This window comes from Acromyrmex echinatior, chromosome 4, assembly GCF_024713525.1.
Source record: "Acromyrmex echinatior isolate Ae372 chromosome 4, ASM2471352v2, whole genome shotgun sequence".
Lineage (NCBI taxonomy): Eukaryota > Metazoa > Arthropoda > Insecta > Hymenoptera > Formicidae > Acromyrmex > Acromyrmex echinatior.
Genome location: NC_141855.1, coordinates 7,295,826 through 7,319,402, shown reverse-complemented (window position 1 = coordinate 7,319,402; position 23,577 = coordinate 7,295,826). Strand labels below are relative to the sequence as shown.

Genomic DNA, 23,577 nt, shown 5'->3' with positions numbered 1-23,577 from the left:
ATCGAAACAATTACGCCAATTTTTAAGGATTTGACCGATAAAAAATTACTGACAAGATGCTTAGGTGCATATACGCAAAATAATAATGAAAGTTTTAATAATCTGATATGGAAAATTGCACCAAAAGTATTGCATAGTGAAGTTTTCATTGTCGAAATAGCTTGTTTAGCCATATGTATTTTTAATGCAGACCATTTATCATTATTGCTAATTGTGGAATTATTAGAAATACGCATTAGACTCGAAATGGCAAATTATGTTGAAAACGAGGATCGGTGACGAATTACTGTTGCTGAGATGCGAATGCGAACGATAACGCATGAAGAAAGAATGCATTTCAGGAAGGATATGAATGCAATAAATGATGCTGCCGTTGCTACAGACGATTCATTTTATGGTCTTAAAATAGATTCACTATGATAAGCTGACAAATTCGATAGATTTCTATTAAAAAATCAATACTGAAATTTTAAACGTGTTTTTCTCAAAAGTATTTTTTTTCAACTGGCGGTGTCTATAACTCGAACAATTTTCCGATTGGGCTCAGCTTTGAATAATAGCTTCACAAAATGTATAGTTTCAGTTAAGCGTAGGGATTTTTTTTTAATTGTTAGTTTTCAAGAAGCAAGTTATTTAAGAAATTCAAAATGTAGTGAAATAAAAAATTTTGTTGCCATTTTGTAAAAAAAAATTATTTCAAAAATCGCTATGCTTAACTGAAACTACACTCATACAGATTTGAAATTTCCAAAGAAATTTTATTTCAGATAATTACAACTTGAGTTCTCTATACCGCCGATGGACCATGTTTTTTGAACACGGAAGTCTACAATATTGAGTAACATCGTCATATATTTATATTTTGACATATAAAAATCTTAAAATATCTTCAAAGTGTGCCCAATTGATACATCAATTCATATTTTTTCTAAAACTTATAGTTTAAAAAAAATGGACAAAGAAAGTCTTTTTTTTAAGGTCTTTACTTAGGCATACCCCCTTAAATGTACTCCCTCAATACCCATTTATCTTGATATTCTTCATTTATTAATTTCAATTCATATCCGCTAAATAACAATGCTTTACAATATAAGTCAAAAAAAATATCTAAAATAAATTACATTTAACACATTTTTAATAAAAGAATATATTTCAAATATAAAATATAAAAATATTCAAATATAAAAAATCAATATAGATATTTAAATAATTAAATTCCAACTGCTGGACCATATTGTATAGAATGCTGTAACAAATAGAAATTGATTATTTTCGTAAATGAATATTCATGTAAAAATTAACACGTTTTACAAATCAGTATGTGAACAAGTGATTTCTCATCTTTCATTCAGGACTCTAGCCAGTTATTCATCAGTTTACTCTCAGCATAAAAAACTATAAAAAATTGTGTCCCATATTTACTTATCCTTCTCGCAAATACGTTAATAAAAAATTCTTTTTATTGGAATGTCAATCACATTATTAATAAGATAAAACAAATTTTTTGTTGTAATATTTTGATTTTTTACACAAATAAAAAGTTTAATATAGAATAGTTAATAAATTTGATAAGTAATTTACCTTTCTATTAAATAAGGCTAAAGTAGTCTTCAATTACTTGTTGAAAAGTACTCTTGAGAGGGAGTGTGTCCTTTAATCCTCTACACAAAATATTTTTATTAAAAACAAGTACAATTAATTAACTAACTAAGCAAAATATAATGCAAGACTTGCTTCAGTCAAAAATAAAGTACACGTTGGAGTTAAATTTTTTACATCAGGTTTCAGCCCCGAAAGAATATCATCATTGCAGTCTTGATAATACATATTGTATCAGCGCAGATATATTTATAACATTATTTTTTGTAGTATGCTAACGTGCATTTTTTAAATCCATTTAATTAAAAAATTTCAAATGATATTCTCACCTTTAAAATATAATTGATGCTCTATTTATCAGATCAATTTGTGTGACTTCTTCATTATGGACTTTCCTTTAACACAAAAATTCATAAGTATTCTTAAGAGTGCGCCTTTTAATTCTCTACACATTCTTTTATTAAAAATAAATTGTTTTTAATATTATAAACAATTAATTATTTGAACAAAATATAATTCAAGACTTGCTTCAGTCAAAAATAAAGTACACGTTGGAATTAGTTTTTTTACATCAGGCTTCAGTCCCGAAAGAATATCATCATGTGCAGTCTTGATAATACTTGTTACATCGATGTAGATATATTTAACATTAACAGGATTATCACAAATTCCTTATTCTAAAAATCCAAAACTTTTCCTTGGTTTCCAAAATTTCATGATTTCCCCTGACTTTAATAACATTAAAAAAATTTTTGTTTTCGTCCTGATTTGAAAACCGTTAAATATTGAGTTAGGGAAAAGTCTTTTTACAAGTTGGAGCATAATTAAAACATATTTTTATTGTTTACAAACCATTTATTGAACCAAATGTGTCATTTTGATCAATGACCTTTTGTCATTTTTCAGGTGGAGCCATTATTCCATCGGTTTAGAACTTTTGCGATTTCTCGGTAAAAAAAGAGAGAGAGATAATGATTTTCGCAGCCTCTTTGAAGATCTCTTTTGAAGTCAAGTTTACTCTATTAAAGGAATTCTGCAAAAACCGAAACAAATGGTAATCGGACGGTGCAAGATCAGGACTATACGATAGATGTATCAAAACTTCCTAACCAAACTCTCAATTTTTCAAGTCATTAAAGATGTGTGTGGCTTAGACGGCTAGAACTGATCAATAGAAAAGTTATTGTCATAATGGAAGACAACACCTTTTCTTGATCAGTTAGAATTCTAGTCGCTTTTCTTAAATGGATTACTCCAATCGCATTAGTTGACAGTAGAGATCAGAATCAATCGTTTTGCCTAGAGGCAGCAGTTCATGACGGACGACTCCTTTTCAGTTCCATCAGACACACAGCATCCTATTTTGGCGTCAATCTGACTTTGCGATTGTTTATAGTGCCTGACTTCGTTCCGACCATGATTTTTTTCGAACATTATTATTATTATGTGTTATCCTTTTCATCGCCTGTTAACAATGTTTTCAGAAAAGGCTCAATTTCGTTTCAGTATATTTCAGTAACGATTCGCAAATGGAAATTCGATCCATCAAATTTTTTATTTCAAATCATATAGCATCCAAACATCGAGAAAATTCTTTGTGTATCCAACTCCAAAACGGTTTTATGTTTAACGATTAATGTTTAGCTGCTTAGCATGAATTGCTCACATGACGATTTTCTTCAATATTTTAGAAGATTTCATCGACATTTTTCACAGGCCGACCAGAACGATATGCACCTTTCACATCGAAATTTTCATCTCAAAATCGGCGAAACCAATTCGCTATTGTTTGTCCAGTTAGAACATTCTCTCCATTTACATGACAAATTTTTTCTGTGGCTTGCGCAGCGTTTTTCTTATAATAAAAAAGAAAAATGTGTCGGAAATGTTCCTGATTTGCAAATTTGATGCGTCAGTATCATTCAAATCTATGATTAATTTATTTCGAAATGTTATATGAAATAGCACCTTTTCAACGATATATAACCTAATACATCACACAATAGTGATACGTAAAAAAACAATCAGATCTCCATCTGTCGGTTATAAAAAGACTTTCCTAACCCAATATTTTGTTGAGTGATCAATAATGAAAATGTAAATTATAAATATTGCTAACACTTTGCATTTTAAATTGTTAAGTTGATAATATTTCAAAACTGTGTAGATGTAATGTACATGTAAATAAACAGTAATTGTTTACATTAAGGGGCAGCGCGCCAGTGACTTTGACTTTGACATATAGACTGGATTCGGGGAAATGCTATTAGCACTATTTGTGTCATTCCATCTTCATCGTCTATTAAACGTGAAACAAGGATATGACACAAATAGCATAGATAGCGCGCTCCACGAACAGTCGTATTGTCAAGATCATAATCCTAAGTGATCTCCAGCAAGTTTTAGGTGGCGGTCATTAAAAAGTTCATTAAAAAGTTATTAACAAAAAAAAATTTTTTAAATGATATCTCTTTTCTACTATATGAATTAATTTTTTGCTTTAAAATATATTTTACGACTTTCCAAGCAAAGCGACTCCCCCCCTCTCTCTCCTTCCTTGCCAAGGAGCGCATGACTTCCACGCGACAACTCCCACCCTACTTTCCCCTCTTACCAAGGGGCGCCAGTTGTCAGGCACAGTTATTTAGGATGCGTTCTGACTCTAAATTCTAGAATTCTAGAATTATGACAACGTATGTCAAGATAAGATCATCAGCGTGTCTCTTAATGTAAATAATTACCAAATTAACTTGTTTAAAGTCAACAATGTTTATTTTCCAGAAAATTTCGCAAAATTGTCTGATTTCCTTGATTTTCCTGACAATTACCCGATTTCCAATTTTGTGAGAACCCTGATTAAACATTCTTTTTGATCTAAATGTATATTTTTAAACGTACTTTTTCAAAAAAATTCAAATAATATTTTCATTTTTAAAATATCAGACAAAAAGGATTTTACGTTTATACGTTTTGAGCGCGCATTTTAAATGTTCATACAAAAAAAAAACAAAGGATGTATTAATTATTCAAGATAATTTTGCATTTTCTTAAAAAATTTCAAATAATCTCACCTTTAAAATATAATTGATGCGTTCTATATATCGTGCCAATATTTGTATTAGTTTTTCATTATGGACTTTCCTTTAATACAGAAACAAAAATTCGAAGTTAATAATATATATGTAATGATAATATTATATAAATTAAATTTTCATTAGTTGTTCAGTACACGTTAGGATAATTAAAATCATTAGAATCATTTATAAAATTATCATCACAATTAAATCAATAAGAATTAACAAGGATATAATTGTAAATAGTAAATATAAAAAGAGAAAATGAAGATTATACAAACCTTAGATATATAAAGTTGTTAGTTGATGTCACCAATGATGTCAAAAGCCTGAGCGTGAAGGTATCAAACTATAAAAATATGAAACAAAATTATAAAATACACACAAAAAATATTCATAAATATCAATAAAATTTTCCGGCTGTGATTAATTTAGTTTTCTATCCAAAATATCTTCAGAATAAAAAGATTCATCGCCTTACCAGTAAAAAAATTTGACAATACACAACGAGAATTAAAGTAAACTTAAGAATTGCAAAATAAAAAATATAACCACAAGCAACTTTGAATACATCAATGAGATTGCCAATATGCTTTTCTATATATTTAGACTTAGACTGATATATTTTAAGTTATTAAAGTTAAGCATAAGAATTAATCTATTTATGATTGATGAAAAATATACCTATATTGTATTTTCTTGATGATCAACCTGGTGGTACAGCACTTATCTGAAAACATATAACATATTGTAAAAATACATGTTTATTAAAAATATTACTTTCAAATGATTCCAATTTTTAAAAATCTTCGTATAAAATTAATTTCGATCAATAAAATATTAAGTATGTATTGTTTTGATAAGTACAGTTGTTAAACATTACATTATGTTTTATATCAAAAATTTGATTGAAATATATTAATTTAATTTTATATATAACAGCAACATATAATTAAAAATATATTATGTAAGTTTTTTGTACTACATAAATGTTTTAAAAAAGTATAAACATACACATATAATACATATACACGCACACACACGCACGCACGCATGCACGCACACGCATATATATATACGATTTTCAAAATCTCATATTGATCTAGAAAATTAAGAAATATGAGAAACCTAATAAAATTATAGATGATAAATTATTATATATATATATATATATATATATATATATATATATATATATACATACACACACAAAATATATTCAAATATAACAAATTGAAATTACATGAACATTTATAAATATATTATGCTGTTATCATAAGTTATATTGTCGATTAAAAATAATTTTAAAAATTCATTATATTTGAAATAAATTATATATATGAAATATATTTAACGAATCAAATTTCTAATTTGTGCTCCAAGATAATTATAAATTATGTTAGCCGAAGCAATTTCTAATTTCTACTTTAATTTATAAGCAATTTTTAATTCCTAACATTGTCATATAACAGCAATAATTATAGAAGTACGTAAAAATCTCAGAAAGATATTCAAGATAGTAAAAATTTTATTTTATGGCAATTTCTTTTTTAATAGTAATACATAACTCTTATTAGTCTTTGTTTATTACATTATTGACAATTTCAAATTACTTAATATTTATTTATTTTAAAGATATAATTTTGAAAAACTATAATGTGTATTAAAAACATGTACGTTTTTTGAAATCTCAGAACTTTCTCAGGTTTCTACGTACATTTTATCACATAATATTCTTAAAGTTGTCTCGTATTTTAATTAGTAATATAATATTCTTACACTAAAAAACCTTTCCTTCCTATCATTCACTTATACAGTCAATACCTATTTTTCATTTCACGAAAATCGATCGTCGATATCTATATATTAAAACCGTTTATTTATATAAAAGATTCAACGTGAGTATTTGCCACTCAAAGTGGTACAAAGTAAGAATTTGTTATACTTGTTACTTAAATGATTATCTGTCACAGCCTAGATTTCGATAGATAAACCAAGACAACCCTTTCATAAAATATCCAGATATTGTGGTTGTCATAGGTGAAAAGAAGTGTTTTCTAGGCTGATAAGTGTTTAATTCATCATATAATTATTTAGAACAGGACGTTTAATGTTTTTTTTCTTGCGTAGGAGATGAATTATTACAAATTGTAAAGTCATCTATTTAAATATTAGTTGTACATTATAATAAGTTGTATATTATAATAAATTCCAATCAATATTAATGTCAGCAAACGTTACAAAGTAATTCTTTTTTTCTCTCTCCAGAGTAGAATATTCTGAAGAAGAGAATCCTAATAAAAATAATGTAAGAAATAATTAATAGAATTTTTATTGAGTCGATAAATGATCACTTTGTAATTTTTGCTTAATGTTTAACGTCCCACCCGAAGATTAAAGTAAGATTACGCATAATACTTTTACAAATTCTACTCACCTTAGGTTAACGGGTAGTTCATTGATTAGCAGTTTCGAGTAAGTAAGCCTATCTTGTGATTGTAGTCTCCTCTCCGTTAAAAGACTCTTGATTAATTATATTCAGTTTCTAAATAAATATTATTAAGTACTGGAACGTGGAAGATTCTTGAAGATGGAAAAGGCTTTTTTTTTATTATCCATAATGATTCTTAAAGAATCAAATAGACAAAAAATTGCCAATATTACAAATAATTATTTAAAAAATACAGGCTCTTTGAATCACGGACATAATATTGCAGTTTTTACATTATGAAAAACGTAAGTCTTTCTGTTTCTTCACATCTATTATAAAAAATAGAAACTTCAGATATGATTTATAATAATTGAGTAATTACATAAATTCAGATTTTCACACATTAAAAAAAATTTAAAGCTCTGTTCTAGATATAGTACCTATTAGGAAATTTTTACACTAAATAATTTCAGTTACAAGAAGTATTTTACCGATAATTTTCTACAGTACGTTTTAATTTGTATTTACTTTCGTAAAGCATTTGTTTGTCTTGTCTAATAATAATAATTATCATAAACTGTAATTTTTCCCAGTTATATAAAGTACAATATCAGATAATAGACTTTTTTTAAAAGAGGAATAAATCATACAACATCCGAAGATGTTTAAAGAAATTTTGTTTGAGAAGATCAATATATCAAACCTTTCCTATGTGTAGAAGATATAGAAAATCGTTGAACTGAAAGCAAAATCAAGATCATCAAATTTTGTGTAATATTTCAAGTAGTAAAAGCCGTAATCTGTAAATTCACAGGTCATAAATATATAATTTATACACCAACAACTGCGGCTCACGATATTTTACTTGTATTAGATTTATATTTTTCGAGAATAAATCAACAAATATTTTATTTTATTTCACAGAAGATGAATTATGTATGTAATTAATTTAATAGAAGACAAAGAAATATTGATTAATATTAGAAATTAAGTTAGTATATATAAGTTGGTAATTAAATACCTTTATTTTTTTACGCTGCTATAAATTAAGATTCTTTACAAAGTATTGGATATTAGTTGTAAGTAGTACTGCGTATGTATTATATATTGTATATATGATGTATAATAACTTATATACTAAGCTAATTACTGAAAATATTCAGAATTGTGATTATATCATAATTCTGTAATATAATTATACTCATCATACCTACTATAATATATTAATTTTTGAAATAATTCAAATATTAGAAATCTTGATTGAATTGAAAATGAAATTTCAGTCATGACATTTTTGTTGTCGTTTATACATTGATTAGTTTTATAATTCAGGTAAAGAGTATAAGATAATAAACAGGGAAAATGCAGTTTAGTTAATAAAAAAATTAAATTATAACTTTTCAATGATAAATAATGGTAATAGTAAGGTTTTTATCAAAAGAATAATTGAATAATACAAATTTAGAATAAATTTAATAAAGCAATAATAATCAGGCAAAAATATATTACGGAACAAAAAAGTATGCCGTTATGTCTCTTTATATTATTTACATTTCCCAAGATCTTTAAATAAATTGTAACTTCAAATCTTACTTCATAGTAAATGTATGCATCTCGTATTTGTGATACAAATGTAATATGAAAATCTAAATTACTGATAATTTTATCTAATACTTATGGACATGACCATATTCTTCAAATTTATATATCTTAGATATAGAATACACATATTAACCCTTAAAAACCCTTCTCGGTGTAACATACTTAGTTTTCTTTTTTCAATGCTTTTCAAATGCTTTTTTCATTGCTTATAACTTTTTTTATTAATATAGATACATACATTTACTTGGTACGTTATGTTCCTTAAAGTCCGACGTTACGAAAAAAAATTTTTTAATAAGTACGTTCATTTTTATGAAAGTTATAAGCAATCCAATTGGGTTGAGTACACTATATGTGTCGTTTCCGTAGTTGGCGTTTAAGGGTTAATTATAAAGTAAGACTCAAATTTATAGTTTTTAAACCATGATTCATGCCGGAAGTAAAACTGCGGAATAAATTGTGTCCAATCAAATATCGGGTGTGCTAAATATTCCTTTTCAATTAATGATATTTTGCATGAATCTAAATATAGAAACAGCAATTTAAAGATTTCTAAGACACACACTACACTAATAAGGGTCATTTCTTTAATAACATCAATATCATTATTGATATTCAATTGGAATACATGCTCGAGAAGAAAGTCATCTGGAGGACACAGAATCCGTCAAAGTATACAAAACATTATGTTTAAACTTTAAGCCCAAATTCTCACGCATTGTCTACTCGCAAGTCGAATCTCAAATTAGCATGTTAATGCCATCGATGTCAAACATCATACTTGAAAATATTCTCTCAACACTATTCCTTCCCCATTTCCTCGTTAGCAGATATAAGCATAGTAAAAGAATACAGATGAAACAACCGCGCATAAAGGCAATTCAGAGCAAATAGCCAGCAAATCAAGGTCCGTCCTAGATTCATTTCTGTCCAATCTAATTTTGCCCTATTGCCTTTTGCATTCTTAGGATAAATTCTGATTAGCTATAATCAAATCGGCTACTGTATATCCATCAAGTTGTTTTACCTGTTCTTCTACCACGGCCTATAAGGGTAAAATAATATAAAAGTGAGGAATGAACGAAGGACATAGCACGATTATGTCAATCAAGAAAGTAAGACTTTATATTGTGTATATTTAATATCGTCGACGTTTGGTGGGATAATCATCCGGGCGATTTCGGTCATTTCCTTGCCAACGTCCACTACCTCCGCTACCTCCACGACCACCACCCATATTTCCCATGTCAACCCTCATATCCATTAAATCCATTATTTGCCCACGATCATCATTATAACCCCCTCGACTACCGCGATCCATATTGTATGCGTCCATAAATGACTTTGGGTCCTATAGAAACGCATAGAGAATGTGAATCGTATAGGAAAGTCGAGAGTTTGTTGTTAATCATTGATGAGAATGTCGTTCACATCAGAGGAACGCACGATACGCGTGTGCGCGTGAATTGCGGATGTACCATAAGTACATTCCGTACGATTCAGGGCGACCATCCATGTTTGACAGCAGCACAGGTCATCGTCAATTTTCGTCAAATCACATAGAAAAGAAAGGGGAAAACACAATGTTAGATTGCTGTTTGCGTATCAATAGTAGTGCAAACTGCACATTAAATACTGTTCTTATTAATATATCCCTTTTTATAGTGGATATGTTCTGTGACAATAATCAGACCAAGAAAATGCCCAATGTAGACAGACAATATTTTTGTTATATATGAGTGATAGCTGTATTCCAAAATTGATTAGTACTGAAAATCTATAATGTAAACTATAGATTTTATAGCGCTGGCAGTAAATTTGAAACACAGCCCACATCAGTGTGTTGTTTACGCGAAATTTTATAATTGTATCGCACACATATTACCTCCCTTAATCATTCTTCAACTCAAAAATAAAAGCTTGAAAATTACATTTCAAACATAATATTAAATATAATCGCAGAGTATTATACTCCATATCATGAAATTAAACTCCAAATTAGAGTTGAAGTACAATTAAGATAAATTCATATAGAAATCGTTGCTATTTTGACACATATAATGAAACCAATATATAATATACATACAGGATGTCCCACGTAATTGTGATCACGATTTTTCCGGTACTTCCGATGATATGACAATTATTTTAAATAAAAATCAGTTTTCAATCAGCTATATTGAATTATTAAAAATTTACAAAATATTCTTTTTTAGGAAAAAAGTCAAGATCATTCTAACTTTTTTAAATGGCACAATGTATTTTTTACTTCACAATATTGTAACTGATATCAAGATGAATTCAATGAATGCTATATTATGATCTGCTATATTATGATCTTAAAATGACTTAAAAGTCAGACATGTAATAAAATAATTTTTCACAAAAACATTTCCATTCATAGTACTATTTAAAAAAAAAATTAGGGTGATCTTGACTTTTTTCCTAAAAAAGAATATTTTGCAAATTTTTAATATTGCAATTTGTAGTCGATTGAAAACTAACTTTTATTCAAAATAATTTTTTTCAAATCATCGGAAAAGCTGAAAAAATCGTGATCACAGTTACGTGAGATTTTATATACATTATATGAAGAGCAGAATTCCAAAATGCATTTTGTTCAAAATTTCATTTTCTTAGTTAGAGATGACATAGTGTTCAGTGTTGAAAAACTCATAGCTACCTACTCTGAAACGTTCAGAAAGCATTTTTTTCATCATTAATTTATATACTGAAAAAAAAACTTATATTTCGAAATGTATTGTTTTTTAACTAGAGATAAACAAAACGCATTTGTTGTATATTTTTAGCAATTGTTTAGCAATTTTGTTTAATATTTACATATCCTATTGATTGGCATATTGTTATTTTCTATAAAGTACGTAATTTTCTTATATGCAGTTTCTTTCTCGTTTTCTGAAAATTATAAATTTTGAACAAAACGCATTTTGAAAGTCTGCTCCTCATATAATGTATAAATATATATAAAAATATATATATTGGATATATTATAATGTGAAAGTAAGAATGAAAAATTCATTTTATTTTGTATATCACACAATAAATAAACAGGAATTATTGATGTTTCAATTTGTAGATGTAACCCAGTACAAACACGTACGCATATATATTCTATATAATATGTTGATCTAAATAGAATTTTTTTCTAAATTTCCCAACCCTAATAGAATGTATATATAATTATTAGTCATACAATTATATATTCGAGAATTATTAGTCATACAATTAGAAATTACGAGTGCGAGTCTACTTCGTGAATAACCAAAGTGATAAGATCCTAGTATAGATACACAACGAATAACATATAGAATAACATATAGATACATAACATATAAAACGAATACTTCCGAATAAAAACGGTTAAACCATTTTATCGTATAACAAATCAGTTTTGCACATTAGAAAGAAAACGTCGAAGATAATTACCATTGCTTAAGTATAATAAAGAACTGATATTAAGCACACAATTTTGAAACATCGAACACAAACATAAGCAGCAAAGAGGCGTGATCAAGGTCTCGAAGCAAGCTCTATTGTGCTCGTAATGTTTCAAAGATGTATAAATCAGTACTATGCAAAAATATTCCTACAATGAGCATATATAAACATATGCATATAGCAATATTAGCATTAACAATCCACAAACAACGTGCTTTCAAGTATCAAGAGATATAATCGTTCAAGTTCACAAGTTTCGATTAAATAAAAATAAGATTCAAATGTTACTGGAAATTCTGCAAAAATATATGCACGTCTTTGGAAATATTTCTTTGAAAATATTCTTATAAATAATAGTTTAATACTTTAATATATTATTTAGAAAAAAAGTCTAATTGGGCACTTCTTGGTCAGTAGAATTACTATGGAATCATATCATTTCGTAAAGCCTTTTTGCTAGATTCTTTTTCATATTTTATTAAAGCGCCATGATACCAAATTGAATGTACTTGTATCAATATTCCATAGTAAATGAAATTATTCTTAAAGCTACAATAGAATAATACGTCAGAGTCTCCTGTCTGCAATCATGTGGAGAGACCAATATGGCAATTACATTTGTAGATGTAAATAATTATTTTCGGAGGCATAAAAATTAGATTTGTAATATATATTTAATAATAATAATAATATATTACAATCCAATAGCTAAGTGTGACATGATCGTACAAGTCAATTTCGAAAAATCAAGAATATCACATTATAATAAATTATCTATTTATAATTTCTAATACATATATATGTCACAGTCAAAGTGTTAATTCGATAATGTATGCACTTATTGTAGTCTGATGTAGTGTCAATGTATATATTTATTATATATAAATGTATATGTGTAATGTACACATTGACTAGTAAGTGTATATATTTACTAAAGTTAACAGTTGACTGTGACATGTGTGTGTGTGTGTGTGTGTATATACATATATATATATATATATATATACACACACATATGTGTATATATAAGTAATTATAAATAATTACTAATATATATATATATACATAATTTAATCGGTATATAGCAAAACTTATTAAGTAAAATTTATTTGTTTGTTAAAGTCGACTAACGATGATTATTATAACCGATATCTCTAGCTGCAATGTTTGCAGCAGAAAGTAGAATGCTTGTTATGAAAATCAGTTCATTAATTTGCTTCAACGCTGCAATAAAATTTCAATATTGCGCTATTCGCATGCTGGTTCATATTTATATACGTATAAAACAGAAGTTGGAAGTTTTGAGCAAAACTTTCAGTATGAAGACAATGCTGCGATCAGTAGACAACTGATCAGTAAGTGCTCAGTGTGAGATTTCTTAATATTATTAATTCCTACACTTAGATCCAACGAAGAACTAAAGAAAAGAATAAATCATATTCAAGAATCATTGAGCGCTCACTGATCAGTTTTTTTTGCTGAACGTAATTATTGGCATTGGTATTTCCGATGGGAGATTTCGTTTCGTAAAGAGAATAGTAGAGCATATAAATTCAAATATATCCGTGCATCAAGATTAGATGCAAAACAAAAGCGTATCTCATCAGTAGAAATATACTTATCGAGTTAAATAGCAAAAATAGCTATATAATTGTTTACAGATCTTTGCAAACGGTGCTAGTTTTTGTTCTTTGCAAAAATGCTAGTTAATGGAGATCATTTAAAATTTGTTAACTAAAATCAGTGTTAACATTGACACTCCATGCAGTATTGAAGTGTCATTTTTCATTATCTAAATTCTAAATATTATGCACATCATTGATTCCTCCACATGTTATAAGTATCCAAAATAAATTTTTATTAATATATACATATTTTCATAAAAACAAGATACTAAATATTATCCCGATTTTGCAGACATTAGAACTCTGCTTGATATTGAAGAGCATGCTCAATTGGGAATAACATCAGAGTTTATCAACTCTCCTAATTTAATTTTATAGTGTTGTACACCATAAGAAAGTGCATTTCGTCATGCATGGCACAGTATTCCGTTCATTTTAATAAGGTTTGCGCATGAGAATATATTTCAAAATTGTACCGCCCAACAAGAAAAAAGAAAACTTTCATAGAAAAGAAAGTCAAATGTTTGAGAAAAAAACTTAATGCTGTAATACATGTTATTTATAAAAGAAAATAGTAAACGAAAGAGATACATTACCACTGGCATGCCGCTTCCACCTGCAAAAAATAATAAAAATATATCATTAAAATACAGAACGTAAATTATGACAATGCTGAAAAAATGAGTAATGATAAAAATTATTGTTCTATAGTTCAACGCTTGACAAGTTTAGAATTTGTGCATAGAGCTATAATTATATTTAATATAGCTTTTGCATATGGTTATAATATATATAATACAGATTGCGGCTACATTGTGCTCTTTCTAATTCTATACATTTTTTATATCTAAAAAAAAAATAAAAAATTATTACTTACCATCAGGTTGACCATATCCATCACGATCATTGCTACTGACAGAATCATAACTTTTGCCGCCACCACCACCACCACTGCGAATTGCTTGTTCCTAGAATATGAAAAGATACGAGTATAAATACAAGATAACTGAGATATCGAATCTTTCAAGAAAAATATAATAGTCGGTCTTAAAGTTAAACAATTTTATTACTCAACGGACCTGCATAAACAAATTGTTTTCCTGTTGACGCCTATGCAGTTCCTCTTCCTGTCTTCTGATACGTATCGCCATTTCTTCTTGTTGACGTCGTCTTAATTCTTCTTCGCGAGTCCTCTGCTCTTCTGCTTGTCGCTCTTTCATTTCCCATTCTCTCTTCTGCCTTTCACGATCCGCCTCGCGCATGCGCAGTTCTATAATATAATAAGATATAATAATTTACTTCAACTTCATACTTTCATTTTTTTAATATTTCTTTTTATGTTAAACTTGTGTTTCACATGTCAGCACACAGCGATTAATGGAACTAATCAACTATGTTTCCTAAGTAAAACTATATTTTTTTCTACCCCTACAATTTTTATTAGGCACTTGCAGATTAGAATACATCAAACAAGCGTGGCGTCGGGGATTTGTTATTAAAATTTGTTGAAAACAACATATTCAATTTTTTAATACTTAACAATTATGTAATCGATATTACGACTCTTTTATTTTTATCTTTATTTTTATGTTTTAAACTGAAGATGAAGGTTGAAATGTTTGTATATTATATGTTTATATTGATTGGATATTAAAGATAGATTAAGTATTAACAATTAATATCTAGTTTTAATTCGTAGATTTCTCTGTTGGCAATTTTAAAAAATTCTTAAGTCTAAATAATTAGATTATTTTTATTTTTATAATAATTTATATAAAGGGAAGAGACAGTATTTTGTATATTGATATTAGAATACACACGTTCTCTCAGAAGCTCCGTCTCGTGTTCATATCGAGCGAATTCCATTTGAGCTTCCAATTTCTCTTCTTCCATTGCCATTTCTCGTTTGAGTGCTTCTTCTTTCTGCTTGTATAATTCATGCAATTGCTTCCATCTTGTACCGTATTCATGTTCGAAACTACCTAATTGTGCAAAGCGTGGTCCGATCTCACGCGCTTTGAAGAACTCCGGATTTTTGCGTGGTAAACTCTTGTCAGGATAACCGTCCACATCATCTTGTTGTTCAAATGGCTCTACAACTACTGGTCGAAGGGAACTGAAATAGAAACTTCTTACACCTTGTATATGCTTTCACTTTTTATATAAATATTTCTTTTTATGATAAACTTGTGTTTCACGTGTCAGCACACAGAGATTAATGGAACTAATCAACCATGTTTCCTAAGTGAAACTATATTTTTTTCTACCCCTACAATTCTTATTAGGCACTTGTAGATTAGAACATATCAAACAAGCGTGGCGTCGGGGATTTGTTAAAAAATTTATTGAAAATTCTGATAACTTACGCCGTAATGAAATAACAACCCTCTGTGCACTTTCTCAGGGCTAACTGAGCAGATGGTTTCCGGCAAAACTCAACTATTCCTTCGCCAGTGGTTTTACCTCTGTCGTCAACTTTAACTATTGCACGCTCGATTTCGCCAAAGACACTGAAGGCTCTTTCAAGGAGTTCATTGGATGTCCAAGGTGTTAGATTCTTTACCTTGATCGTCGATGAATGAGGAGCAAAGCGTACCTTCAGCGCACGACCTTTGCGCATTGAGCCATCTAGTTCGCGCTTAGCCGTATCAGCATTTGCTTTATAATCCTGAAATAGAAAATAAAAACAATAATTTTCTAATTTGAAGTTGCAAGTTAGAAAATAGCTTAGCAATAGCAATGTGTAATCATTTCAAAATTATACAGCCAGAAATTTTTATCATTTCATATCAAACGGTAATTAATATAATCATCTTAGTGTCACAAAGAAATGTGGATATAACAATATTGTTTGATTATTAAATAACTATGGTTCGTATAATTACCAATCTGAGAAAAGCAAAACTTTTTTCTTTATTCACAAACAGCTCAGATATTTCTCCATATTTTTGAAACATGGTCTGTATTTCTTCCTCGGTCACATCGTTTGTCAAATTTCCAACATACAAACGGTTTCTACCACTAAATTTCTTTTCCGTAGTATCCTGTGGTGGAAGCTCATGTGTAGGTCCACTAACAGCCATGACGCGTTCCATCAATCGATCCTAAAAATGATATAAAGTTCAGTACTACTTCAATAGCTACTATGAAAAAGACACAAGGAATATAAAATGCAAACTTACATCTTGTGATCTATTGGCCATGTTTCTGTCACCGCCGCCACGACCTCCTCCTCTTCCACTTCCTCGCATTGCACCACCGCGACCCATACCCATACCCATGCCCATGCCGCCTCCCATTCCGCCACCCATGCCACCACCCATTCCACCACCCATCCCGCCACCCATCCCGCCACCCATCCCGCCACCCATTCCACCACCCATTCCGCCACCCATGCTTTCAGAATTATCCAAGCCTCCGTCCATGGAATCACTCATTTTCATCTGTAAAAAAGATCATAACTGTTTTATACAAGTCGTTAAGGATGTATTACACATATTTTTTAACAAAATAAAAAATTATAGATATTTTTATATTATATTAGAAAGTAGCATAAAAAGGCAGCAATTTAGAATCTGGATAAAAATTATTTCAATAACTAACCATACTTTTAAAAATGAAAATAATATGAGAATATTTCCATTTAAACTATAACATCGTATTGTTAAATATAATATTAACCTTATTGGAACTATATCCACATGTATGATACATATCTAATATTCATTTTTATAAAAAAACCCTGCACAAAATTATAGAATTTTGGCTCTCGATGAAATTGTTTAAAACTTTAGTATGTTACATAGTTCTTGACTCTGATCAAAAGTGCCCACAGGTACAAAGCTTGAAAATGATCTTTTTTTTTGTTATAGCCGTTTAAAGTTTTATTTTATTAATGCGTTAAAATCAAATTTCTGTAATAAATATAGAGATTTTAGATACCAATATGCTATCCACTCTCACCACCCTCATCCTCACCCCCTCCCAACCTCCTTACTTCATCCCCCATCTCCATCCCCATATGCATACGTCCGCGCGCGCAATTTTATATCGGGTGCTTGCTGAAGTATCAACAACGCAGGCTAGAAAATTCTTTTTCCTTTTCTCTTTATTTTTTTGTGCATTCCAAACGTGAGAGGTAAGGGGATTCACAAAAATCAATCCCAAAGGAATGAAACCTATCACGTCCACGATGTTCATTCCGGGTAATTCTGAGAAAAACTAAAATCATAAACATATGCACGCAAAAGCGTAATAAGATTTACTTCGATTTTTATGCATCTTTTTCGTATAAAAATTGCGCTCAGGATTGGAGTACGTTGTGAGATTGGAGGGAAGTGATGGGGGGGGGGGGGAGTAAGGATGAGGATGGAGAGTGGATGGCATATTGTTATCTAAAATCTCTTTATTCATTACAGAAACTTGATTTCGAACCCTTAGTAGTTAAGACATCTTAATTTTGGCTACCCTTACTACACACGTTCGATCATTCCTGTTCTAGATTAATTTTCGTCGCTTTTAGAAGTATATAAAAATTATTAAACGTATTTTTACGTATGTTTTGATATCTTTACAAAGTATTTGTATTGTATATTCATAACAAATTGTAGATAAATTGTTATAACTAAATATACTTAATAAAATGAGAAAAAATGTTCCATGTAAAAATGTGAAACTCTGAAATAAAAATGTTTAAAAGAAAAATATGGTTCAATATCTTAAAATTGACATGCTAAATTATAAAAAAAAGTTCAAGTGTGAGCTGTCCAAAAAATTAAGTAACGTGAAAATGTTTTTTTAATATGAATAGCTACAAATTAAAGATATATTGTATTTACATTTTAAACAGTGCATATTATTATTACTATTGTATTAAAAAAAACTTATAACTTATTAGGAAAATGTTCTTTATAACATTACAGACAACATAATATATAATATTATTAACATTTAGCACAAGGGTGTACTCAAAAATCGTGTTTACTAAAGGCTAATATGTTCTAGGGTTAAAATCTTTTTTTAATAATTCGCGAAATATTCCCGCAATACAATCAAAAATTAATTGAAAATCAAGAAAAAAAAAATTTTTTAGTTACAACATGTACACTCTGTACACATATTGAATCATTTGTGATCTAGAGGTGAACTTTAGAATTATGCCAGTTAAAAGATTCGCACAAAACTTGTTCTTCAAATGCCAAACTTTTTTTAGGAATAGAAAAAAGATCGGTATTTGACCAAGTGCTCTTAGTATTTCAAAGAAAATAAATGCACAGGACACGAATGACCCAAAGATGTGTATTAAGGATTAAATCACTTTGTACAGACTACTTTTACATCCTCAAATATACTCTTACAATTTTGTATATTTTATACTCTATAATGAATTCTTTAAAATAAATTTAAGTCTTATTTTACCGCTCACATATTTAATTCATTATTTAACTTAAATATGCAAACTAACATAATTATCAAAATGTGCATCATTGCTATAAAAATTTTTTTAATACATTCAATGATTTTCCATTTATATAATAATCGAAAAACATCTTAATCTCTTAACAATTTTTTATGAGTCACGTGCACGCGAGAATTTAAGAATGCCTACCGCCATTTTATATGCAAAGGCGCCATTTTGTATTTACTCAACCGGCGTAGAAGTGAATTCACAGGTCTGTATTTTATTCCTGCACTAGATTGTACTAAAACTTTCTCGCCTAACATTAAACATATATTCACTTTAAGTTCCAGAAGTGTACACTAGTTCAGTCACAAAAGAACAGATTGTATGATTCATATCTTTCCGGCTACCCGTTTTTAGTTTCAATACTAATACGATATTGTAGGCGACATAGGTACATATAAATGGTCACATCGGTTTATAATTTAACGGTTACGCTCCTATTAAAAACGGAACAATTTTCCTGAAGATTGCGTTCAATTTAGAGTTTAGACACACATTATAACTAAGAATTTTGATTGATTCATTTTCTTATATATTATGCATTTTGCAAAGGTCTGTGGTCTGGCCTTAGGTTTCATTCTGTCTTTATTGCTCTTTACATGCAGAAAATAGATACGATTGAAATTTACAGCACGTTAACATTCAATCAAACGCAGCCAGAATGAAACTTACAACGCGTTAATCTCACTCTGTGAGAAGCAAATAGGAAAAATGGATTTGGAGCATGGTACTCTTTCATCGTGGTAGAACAGCGCCGTTCCATTGAAAACGAAGCAATTCTTCCGAAAGCTATTTTAATCCCACTCAGAAGCGAATAGCGTAGGGAACATTTTGAAACGTGGTCTTCTCAATACGTCGGAAACGCGCCACGAGATTCTATCTATACAATCGCCATGCGCCTGCGGAAACGCGCCTGAAATTTTGCAATCCACGATCGAAAGATATATCGAGGGACGGGGCAGATACGTGTGATCGAAAGTAAATTACGCCGCGCCTTGCCGACATAATGGCGCCGGCACGACGCGGCGTGGCGTGGCGTTGCTGGGTAAAAGGCGATCCCTCAGCTTGTAGGAAAATTTCATAAAATTGAGAGAGAAGGAAAAAAAAATTACCCCATCGTTCCTGCCGCCGCCGCCACCTGGGCCGCCGCTGCCTCCACGGCCACCCGAAAAACGAGTACCGCCTTTTCGGCCACGACCTCCACCGCCACGACCGCCGCCACCGCCGCCGCCGCCGCCACCGCTGCCGCCTCCACCGCCGCCGCCGCCTCCGCCGCCTCCGCCGCCTCCACCGGCTTGATTCCGATCACGCATATTCTCGCTGTTGTTTTCAACTGGCGCGTTCCCTCCCTCGGACTTCACGTTCGGAGTCTCCGTTCCGGCCATCGAAGCACCGTATCTCGTACACCGCAGGCGAGACTTCCTATTTCTCTCTCGATTGAAGCTGCTTCACCACACGTACCCTGACGTTCGCTCGAGTCGACTACGCACAACCGCGCACTATGGCGTCCCACGACGAGAAGAGAGCCGTTGCGAGGAGTCGTGGAAATTAAACATGGCAATTTCCCCTTCACCGGTTGCGACGCAATGCATTGTGGGAGATGCAACGGCGGGATTGGTTGGACGTCGACTGTGATGCGTGGCGATTGGTGGGGATGATCGAACTAGCAGGCCTGCCAACTTTTCCTATAGTATATGTTGCTGACTAGGGGCTTTGTGCAATAGTCGCGTTCAGCAGACTGGCAGACTTAACTGTTGCCGAGCGATTCCGTGAGTGCTCACTGCTATTGGTGTATTCCTTTAGATCATATAGCAGCGTAACAGTTGAGGCTGCTGCATGCGACCGATTTCTCATTCATATTCTTCATTTCCTCACGCTGTAACAAAAAAAGATATAAAAAAATGGAAGATTATATGAGTCATCTAAAAAGTATCCGCGGTACTTTGTCACTAGATATATGACCATCAATACACATCTAGTGACAAAAAACCGCGGATACTTTTTAGATGACCCATATATACAGTGTCCCATTTTAATTGCTCGAGACAATATCTCGAAAAATACATAAAATATGAACAAATCTTTTAAATGAAAGTGGAATTGTTTCAAAGGGGACGTATTTTAGTCATGTTGTTTTTCTAGGAGGCGCTGAAAAGACATAAAATCATCTCGTCTACTTTTTTAAATGAAAATTATATAATTTTTTAATATAATTTAATTCTTCTAGTTATTTTGCACATAAAAGTATAATTAATGTAGCGAGATATCATATAAGACCAATAATTTATTATAGAGGTATTTTATATCTACTAGAGATATAATAAAGATATTTTATATCTACTTTATCCTGGCATATATTGAATATCTCATAAACTATTGTATTAATTTTTTTATAATACTACCTTAATACTCTTATAAACAGAATAATGAGATGAATTAATTAATATAAAGAAAAAATATACTGTATTGTTTATATTATAAAAAATTATTTGCCCATCTGTTCATATTTATGAACAGAATAATAAAATGAATCAAGTAATATAAAAAAAATGTATAGGTACTTTATAAAAAAGATATTTAATTTTTATAAAATACCTGTATATTTTCTTTATATTAATTGATTCATCTCATTATTTTGTTCATTAAAGGATTGGAGTACAATTATAAAAAAATTAATAGTTTACCAAATATTTAACATTTTATGTCAATATATGTCAGAATAAAGTACAAAATTAAATTAATTAAATTAAATTACTTAATTATTGGTTTTTTAATATCTTTACGTTAATACTTTTATATATGCAGAATAATTAGAGAAATCATATTATATAAAAAAAAAATCATCAAATGCAATTGTATGAATAATTGCATTTGAAAAAGTGAAGTGATCTTTATATCTTTTTTCTACCTAATCTAAAAAAAAAATATAAAAACATTTTTTCGTATCTTACGTATTTTAAAATATTTACATGAGGCAATTAAAATAGGATACTTAATAAACAGAGTAAGGTATTTAAATTGTAACTAAGGTACTTAAATTGGTACTATAACACTTATAGCGAATTCAATTGGAGATGCATATTAAAACTGCCTTACACAAATTAACATAAAAATATATATTTAATATAAATGTAAAAATGAATTAAACTATGAAATCCTCAATACATTTCATTGTGCTGTTAAGTAAAATCTATATTTTATACTTAATTTGAATATTTGTACTTTAGTTTTATACAGATTAAATCAGTACAACAACTTTTTAATATGCACTTGTGTGTCCAATCAAATTCATTATTAAAAGTCTTGAAAAAAAAAGATTTAAAAAAAAAATGTTCCAGATGAAAATTGTGTCGTATAAAGGGAGATAAATAATGGTAAAACGAATTTGAAAAAAATTAATTTTTTCAAGATTACAAAAAGTTATCTCTATTTTTTAAATGAAATTATATCATTCTTTTAATATAATAATATATTCTTCTAATTGTTCTATATATAAAAATATTAAGATAAAAGTATCGAAAACTCAAAAGTTCAGGAGCTGTTTTATTTTGATGTGCACATTTTGATGTGAAATGTAAAACATCTCTTGTAAACACTATTAATTTTTTAATGATTACATACCTTAATATTTTTATGCATAAAATAATATGAAATGAATCAATTGATATAAAGAAGACATGTAAGTGTTTTTCAAAAAGGATCTATATATTGTATATTACAAATTACATAATTTCTTTATAAGCAACTGCGTTTTCTTTAACCAATTGATTTATCTCATTATTCTATGCATAAAAGTATTCAGATATAATAGTACATAATGGAAACATTCCAGCAAGAAACACAAATTGACACAAGAGTTATTCTGTTCTTGTTCAATAATCAGTAAAAAACAAAGACGCAATGACTCTTGTGTTGATTTATGCCTCTGCTTGAAAGCTCCCATATATGATTATCAAAAAATCAATACAGTTTAAGTTATATTTTATACTTTATTCTGGCACATTTTGACATGAAATATAAAATATCTTGTAAAATATTTATTTTTTTATCTCTCTCTCTCTCTCTCTCTCTCTCTCTCTCTCTCTCTCTCTCTCTCTCTCTCTCGTCGGTCCTTCATGACTAAAATCTCTTTATGCAACCACTTAGAAGCATATGAATTGTTTCCATCAGTTTCTGTCCGTGGCTATCCTCATCGTGCTGAAAAAGTTATTTTCTTTTAGTCGATCTGTCCATTTAGTTGAGGGTGGATCTCGTGCTCTTTTTTCTTTGATATTACCAATGATTATCAATTTTTCAAGACTGTCATCTACGTGTCTGGTTATA

At 29.7% G+C, this 23,577-nt stretch overlaps 1 protein-coding gene across 4 annotated transcripts; it reads right to left on the bottom strand.

The window, feature by feature from the left end:
- Positions 1-737: 737 nt before the first annotated feature.
- On the bottom strand, positions 738-20,790 carry LOC105152481 (uncharacterized). 4 transcript variants are annotated; one of them, XR_015544711.1, is made up of 14 exons: positions 20,367-20,790; positions 16,973-17,233; positions 16,676-16,894; positions 16,157-16,458; positions 15,611-15,918; positions 14,870-15,060; positions 14,668-14,758; positions 14,387-14,406; positions 5,358-5,403; positions 4,955-5,022; positions 4,671-4,740; positions 1,929-1,994; positions 1,582-1,661; positions 738-1,246 (listed from the first exon to the last, which is right to left on the bottom strand). XR_015544711.1 is itself a non-coding variant. In XM_087405034.1 (9 exons), exons 1-9 carry the CDS (start codon positions 20,637-20,639, stop codon positions 9,845-9,847), a joined length of 1,878 nt encoding a protein of 625 aa, XP_087261160.1. In that variant the 5' UTR covers positions 20,640-20,790; the 3' UTR covers positions 7,950-9,844. The 4 variants fall into 4 exon arrangements, 2 of the variants coding, with proteins under 2 accessions (XP_087261160.1, XP_087261161.1); XR_015544712.1 differs by lacking the exon at positions 4,671-4,740; XM_087405034.1 differs by lacking the exons at positions 738-1,246; positions 1,582-1,661; positions 1,929-1,994; ... (1 more) ...; positions 4,955-5,022; positions 5,358-5,403 and adding an exon at positions 7,950-10,057.
- Between the last annotated feature and the right edge of the window lie 2,787 nt (positions 20,791-23,577).